The sequence below is a fragment of the Moschus berezovskii genome, chromosome X (genome assembly GCF_049115385.1).
Source record: "Moschus berezovskii isolate FMDL1 chromosome X, NW_MosBer_1.0, whole genome shotgun sequence".
Lineage (NCBI taxonomy): Eukaryota > Metazoa > Chordata > Mammalia > Artiodactyla > Moschidae > Moschus > Moschus berezovskii.
The window spans coordinates 121,868,217-121,875,861 of NC_142488.1; the positions used below are offsets into that span (position 1 = coordinate 121,868,217).

Genomic DNA, 7,645 nt, shown 5'->3' on the forward strand with positions numbered 1-7,645 from the left:
AGGAACATAATGCTTTATCAAATAAATAAAATAACTTTAGATGGCTCTTTTTCATTCTTTTATTAACAAGTATTTATTGAACAATTATTCCTTGTTAAGCTCTGTTCTGGGCACTAGGGATGTAGTATTCAAACAAAACAGACACAGACCCTGCCTTGTGCAGTTTATAGTACAGGTAGAGGGTGTATGTATATATATAAAATCTCATGCAGAATATTCTAGTGCAGTTGTGAGAAATTTATAATGAAAAAGTGAAAAAACTAGGATGCTCTAAGAGCATATGATAAAGAGACTGGGTGGAACTCAAAGAATGAGCCAAGTAAAAAGTGAAGTAAAGAAGGGAAGAAAGAATAGCGTCCATGAAAGTTATGAGGAGGCAAGCAGGTTTGAGGAACATCCAGGAAGGAAATGAGTTCAGAGAGCAAAAAAGCAACAAAACATGAGACTGAGAGAAGTGTTATATATTATTTGGCCATGAACAAACTCTAGATGGGCTACAGTCCCTTTATTCTTATTTTTTAAATTAATTTATTTTTTATTGGAGGCAAATTATTTTACAATATTATATTGGTTGGTTTTGCCATACATTGACATGAATTCGCCCCAGGTTTACATAAGTTCCCCTTCTTGAACCCCCCTCCCACCTCCCTCCTCCCTTTATCCTCCCTCTGGGTCACCCCCGCACGCCAGCCCCGAGCATCCTATAACATGCATCGACCCTGAACTAGTGATTCGTTTCACATATGACAACATACATGTTTCCATGCCATTCTCCCAAATCATCCCACCCTCACCCTCTCCCACAGAGTCCCAAAGTTGACAGGTTATGTTGGTCACTTCCATGGGGCATTCGGACTTTTTCCTAAGGGTAATGGGAAATAGTTTCTAAAAGGTTTCTAAAAAGGTTTCTAAGCTGAGTTGAGCTTAGACTAGTAGATTAAAAAAAAATGGAGGGAGGTGGGAGGGGGGTTCAGGAGGGGGAACTTATGTACACCCAGGGCGAATTCATGTCAATGTATGGCAAAACCAACCAATATAATATTGTAAAATAATTTGCCTCCAATAAAAAATAAACAAGTTAATTTAAAAAAAATTTTTTTCCATATAGCTAACACACAAAACAAACTCCTCAACTATCTCAGAAACCCAGATTCAAGAATAAAAGAAAGACATGTATGGATGGAGCAGATGTAGCCTTTCTACTCTGTATGTCTGCACAGAAGGCTAGGCAGAAGCCCTGAGAGGCCAAAAAGTAATTACACTTCTACTCTGGATCCATGTCTTAACCCCAAGGAGTGTGTTCTGCAGGCTCTATTTTCTAATTGAGGGTAATTACAAGAAGTTAAAGCTAGATTAGAGACAATTAGACCCTATACAAGAGGGAACTCTGTGGGTGGTCAGGAAGGGAGTAGGAAGAACCAGCTGGAAAAGTGTTTCCCAAACCACTGGGCATTCTTTGACTCGTATTACAGGAGGAAGTTTTTTTTGGGGGGGAAGGAGTCTATCTGTGCTCCCGTGTAGTTCCTACCTGGAGGGCAGGCAGGTGAAATAGGTAGACACACACACACACACACACATCACTGACAGCCAATCAAGATTGCCTTTTCCTCAAGCCAAAGTACTAGAAGCCAATAAGTGAAAACAAAGAGGAAAGGAAGGTGAGGGTCCAATTACTATTCAATTTAAGACATCTTATTTGAGCAACTACTTTTCTTGTGCTGCTCTGGATCTAGATGCTGTGGGAGATACATGGTGAGCAGGTGATCTTCCCTTTAGAGGGTTTCCAACCCTATTTGAGGCGTTTGGTGTGTCTGGAGCACAGAGGAAGAGAAGGAGACTGGTGAGGGGTGAGGTCAAGAGGTGGCCACAAGTCAGGAGGAGGAGCTCTGACTCCTTTTCAGGGGCACTGGAGAAGCACGGAGAGTGATCAAATGTGAAAGTATAGTGTCAGGTGTGGGTTTTAGGAAGATACATCTGGCTACTGTGGGGAAGGTGGATGAGGGGGCATGGCAAGGAGCAAGATTAGGGGGCTCAGTCAGAGCTGCTGTGGGGGGAGTTGGGGATGTCTATGACCATGAGGAGAAAAATGAGGAGGAGAGGCCAGAAAAAAAAATGACTTGTTTTAAACTCTCTTTATCCACCAAGCCTCCATTGCTTCCATTGCATTGCTTTGATTTGCATTGATTCATTCAATCAACAAATAATTATCCTGCGTCTGTGTAGAGGACAGTGATCGGGGGCATCAACAGTAATAAGGATGATGTTATTCCAGTCTTCAAGGAGCTTGATTATCTATTCAAATGAGTAGAACTGTCAATAGCTGCTCTACGATTTTAGACATGGTTCTGATCATTGGAGAGGCAGACAATCTAAGAAACAACAGTAGGCAGGGTGAATGTGCATAAACCCTGAGGAGAGGCACAGTGGAAGGCACCTAAGTTTGTAGGAAAAGGGTATGGTGACTGTGTGTGTATGTAGAGGTGTGTGCGTGTGTGTGTGCATACACATGGCACGTTGGGCACATGGACATAATGAAACCAAAAACCTTAACACCAACAGATATTTCTGTAACACACACACAACAAGAGAGACAAAGACAAAAACAGAGAGACTTTTGTAGCAAGCAAATCTGGGTGTTTTGAATTTTCCCCTAAGAGGCATGATAGAAGAGCCCGAGAGAGTCACTTGTCTGGCAAACTTATTTTACCATGCAAGGATTAACCTGGAATCCCCAAGGACATTAGGTCTGTAAGGATTCAGGGAGGGTTCCTACTCTGTTGGCTCTTTCCCTTGAAGGAGGGAGCAACAGTGGGCTGAGCCCCCAAGTACTCAGCCTAGTGCTTGGCGTCCTTCAAAGAAGTCCAGGCTCTTCTGAGAAAAAAAAATACTCCTTGGGGGTAGTGGGGGCCCTGAGCTCCCCTTAGGAGATGCCCACTGACTCATAAGCCTTCTCACTGCCTTTTGAACATCCTTGTTTCTCAGGCTGTACACAATGGGGTTGACCATGGGAGTGACCACAGTGTAGAACAAGGAGAAGATCTTGTTCAGGACAGCAGCCTGGGTTGCTGTGGGGATGGCATACACTGTTCCCAGTGTTCCATAGTACAGAGTGACCACGGTGAGGTGGGAGGAGCAGGTGGAGAAGGCTCTTTGCTTTCCTGCCGCTGATGGAATCCTGAGGACAGCAGCCACAATGTGGATATAGGAGGCTACGGTGAGTAAGAAGGGCACCATGGTGACAAAGGAGGCCAGGAGGAAGGTGGTTTTCTCCACGGTCTTGGTATCAGAGCAGGCCAGCTTCAGCACAGGGGCCAGGTCACAGAAGAAGTGGTCGATCTTATAGGCTGCACAGAATGGCAGCTGAAAAGTCATGGCAACAGTGACCACAGGGGTTAGGAAGCCACCCAGCCAAGACCCGCCTGCAAGCAGGACACACGTGTGGAGGTTCATGAGTGATGGGTACTGGAGGGGGCTGCAGATGGCAAGGTAGCGGTCATAAGACATGGCAGCCAGAAGAAAGCACTCAACTACTGCCATGGAACCGAAGAAGTAAAACTGGACCACACAGCCCACAAAAGAAATCACCTTGGGACCTAAGAGAAGAGTCTGCAGCATCTTAGGGGCAATAGAGGTAGTGTACCAGATCTCAAGGAAGGAGAAATTAGACAGAAAGAAGTACATGGGAGTTTGGAGGTTACGATCAAGGGAAATGACAATAAGGATAAGAAGGTTCCCCAGCAAAGTCACTACATACATTCCCAGAAACATCCCAAAAAGAAAAAACTGTAACCCATGGAGACTCCCGAATCCCAGCAGGAGGAATTCTTTGATTGCGGTCAGATTACCCATATCTGTGAGATTCATGCATTAGACCTGAGGAAAGGAGAGACATATAGCCAGTTGGAAAAAGAGCCATGTTACTGGAGGTGGGTAGCACCAACAGAAATGTCATACATTATAAAACTCAAAAGACCTTTTTTTTCTTGTCTGGAATAAATTTTCTGTTTTGTTCTACTAGGTGTATTTACCTAATAGCCACAGAGAAATCAGAAACTATGCCCTGGAGAGTTAACAGAGAGGATGTCTCTTTTGCTCTTTTCCACTCTTTTCCTTGACATAACCGGTGATGAATCTACCTTTGGGAGTCTCACAGTAGGAGGCAAACATGCCTTAATGGGGACATGGCAAGAAAGCTTCTCTCAACTCCTGAAACTCAGCTTTTAAGACTCAATGGAAATGCGACTCTAAAATTATAAAATAACACTGGAATTCACATAACCCCATCTCCCCCCAGACCCCTAAATCAGGGTGGGTTTCACCAGGAATATAATTGGAGGGAGGAGGGGAATTCAGAACTATTGATCTTAAAGTACCTGTAAGAGAAATAAGAGTTTCTGCCAGGCCCTGGGGACATGTAGCTGATTGCTTCCATGGCATCAAATTCCTATGGAAATTGAGGGGAAAATGTATGTAAAGTTATTCACTTGAAATGTTAGAGAAAAATAATGTTCCATCCTTCATAAATGAAAATGACATTCCTGACTCACAAGCAGTAGGATGTGCATTTAGAGTTATTTTTTTCCAGTAGCAGGGATGGGTTAGCAGTGAGTCATGAAGGCAGCTCCCCCATCCCCACAAGCATACCTCCCCCACCACGCTCAAAGACCCAAATCTGTGAAATGGCTGTCTGGTCTTAGTGCTTGAGCTGTGCAATAGAATTAACAATCAATCTGTGCTGTGGCCTAACTTAGAGGTAAATGCAAGGCCAGAGATGGGGGCTTGGTTCAACTGGTGTTGTAGGCTGAAGGCTCAGTCTGTGACCAGGAAATAGAGCAAAGCCATCTTTGCTGCTTTGCTTGGGGTGATGACAACATGTCCCTAAAAGGTTACAATTAAGTCATACTTTTATAAATGAAATCTTATTTTAAATCCACTTGCTGCTGCTGCTGCTAAGTCGCTTCAGTCGTGTCCGACTCTGTGCGACCACATAGACAGCAGCCCACCAGGCTCCCCCATCGCTGGGATTCTCCGCAAGAATACTGGAGTGGGTTGCCATTTCCTTCTCCAAAAACTTGGGGAACTTCCTATTCAAAGAACTCATTAAGAATGCTTCTGTGACATGAAAGAATTCCTCCATAATTTATCCTTTGTGCTAATATAAATTATTAATACACTGGGCCTGTGTAAAGGAAGGTCCACCTCTAACAGGGATCTCCAGGACATTCAGGGAGACTAAGGTGCTACTGAATATCATTACAGTGCGTGAAGAAAATCAATCAGCAAGTGGAGTTGTCCCTGGCGGTGATGACTGCTTCCTAATTGGGGGATTAAGCTGCAGTGTCCTATTACTTACCATTTTACCCTGTCTTCAGAGACTGGCAGCCAGCATTCAGAACTGAAATTAGCATCATTAGATTTTTATCATTCAATCCTAAATCTCATTAGTTAATAATGAATAAGCTTGATTTTTCCCTTTTGATTTACAGGTATAGTCTTTAAATGCCTCCAAATTCAAAGGCATACCAGCTTCCCTAAATCCTTGCCCATCCTCTCTTTCTTGCAGTGAAGACATTAATGTGGCAAAAGAGAGGTTTCAGCTCAGAATACTATTCATTCGTTCAGTCAGTCATTCAGTCACCACATATTTTTAGACACCTACTGTGTGTCATATATTGGGCTAGGTAGGCACTGGACATAAAATTATGAACAGAAAAGTAATGGTCTCACTGTTTTCAGAACTTACATCCTACTAGTTGAGGTGATTTTAAAAATAACAGTAAAACTACTATTGTGATCAATTCTATGAGGGAGAAAAACTGGGTCTTAATATAAAAAACAATTTAGGGAGAGGTGGCTTCATTTTGGAAGTCATATTTCAGCTGAGATCTGATAAATATGGACTAGCCATCTAGGAGACCAATCTGAGGGGATGTATTACAGGCAGACAGAGAGTGTGTGTACAAGTCCTGAGTGAGATAAGCACTTGACTACTAGAAGCATTAGAACTAACAAGCAAACAGCAAAAACAAGAACTGTAAGTGGAGGGCTACAGGTGAGGGAAAGAGTGATAGGAGCTGAGTTTGTAGAATGCATATCTGATTTACATTTTGAAAAGATCCCTCAGGCTTCTATGTGGAGAATGACTGTAAGGGACCAAAAGGGAAAGGGAGAAAACTGGTGAGGAAGCTAATATAGTAATACAGGTAACAGATGGACATCAAGTTGGGATGAAGTAAGGTGAATCAATTTTAAGATTTTTTATGTAATAGAATATATAAATGTATGTATGTGTATATATATATATATACTTTTATGTATGCATATTATGCTTTACTAAACACAGGGAGCTCAACCCAGTGTTCTGTGACAACCTAGATGGGTGGGATGGGGTGGGAGACGGGAGGGAGGCTCAGGAAGGAAGGGGACTATGTATACTTGTGACTGATTCATGCTGATGTATGGAAGAGGCCAACACAATATTGTAAGGCAATTATCCTCCAATTAAAAAAAAAGTAGTGAAATGACGCAGGTTGCAGACAAACTGCATTAGAAGAGGACATGAAGGACAGGAAGGAATTAAGGATGAATCCTAGTTTCTGGCTTAAGCAACTGTATAGATGATCCTCTCTTTTCCTGAGGATCAAGTAGGTAGCTTAGTTTGAGGGGGATTTTCTTTTGTTTTCTTTCCATCCATCCATCCTTCCTTCCTTCCTTTCTTTTTGTTAGATCTAGTAGGTTATGATTCATTGCTGCAATGAGTTTTAGTCCTGCTATGGGTCAGGAATCTGGTAACAGAGTTTCAGCCCTGAGAGACAGGGCTCCCACTGTGGCCACACAACATGTTTAAGGAAAAGTCTGACAAACTCATGTCCTTGTTTTCAGAAAGGACCAAGGAAGAGAGTGAACATGTCAGTGTAACCTTTACTCACTCTGCAGAAATTGCTCAAACACAGGGTTAACAACTGCATACCAGGAGCATCTTGTGCATAGGAAAACATATTCCATGCGGGACTGTTAGACTCTCTTCAATGTGAGTCTCTAAGAAGCCTTCATTAATGGCAACCCAACTACCCAGAGCTTTCAATGATCTGAGATTTTTTAAAAATTCTGTTATGTCTCATTTTGCCTTTGTGTGCGTGAGAGAGATAATGAAACAAGCTTAGTCAAGAAAACAGTTTTCAGGAGATATTCTGGGGTCAGAATACATTCAGTTCTACTCTTCCTTTCTTCATTTTATTTGTAGTTCTGATCAATCAAAATTAATGCTCAGAATAATGGCTGGAAGCTCTGAAAAATCCTCAATCAGTAAAGACTGATTCAAGTATATCATTATACTTGATTTACTAAGTCTGGACAGTGGACTCAGATAGCTTAGTGGAATATTTCTTTTAAGCAAATACAATAAAAAACAGCTTTGTTCTTACCCTTCAGTTACCCAGAAAATCTAATTAAACATATGCCTTTTCCCCTTTTCCCTTGATGTTCCCTTAATCATGACTTGCCTTGGTATTAATTTTCTTATGTCCTTATAATTACCAAAAAAATTCATTACATGAAAAATTGTTTGGTGCCCAATGTAAAATAAAATCATCCAAATTTACCTCCTGCACCATCTTCAAGATGCTAATAGTTGCAGAAGTACAAT

The 7,645-nt window shown here is 42.0% G+C and overlaps 1 protein-coding gene across 1 annotated transcript; it reads right to left on the bottom strand.

Annotated features, from left to right (window-relative positions):
* Positions 1 to 2,829: 2,829 nt before the first annotated feature.
* On the bottom strand, positions 2,830 to 3,849 carry LOC129564023 (olfactory receptor 6N1-like). Its single transcript, XM_055437656.2, has one exon. The coding sequence runs from the start codon at positions 3,847 to 3,849 to the stop codon at positions 2,830 to 2,832; it is 1,020 nt and encodes a 339-aa protein (XP_055293631.2).
* Between the last annotated feature and the right edge of the window lie 3,796 nt (positions 3,850 to 7,645).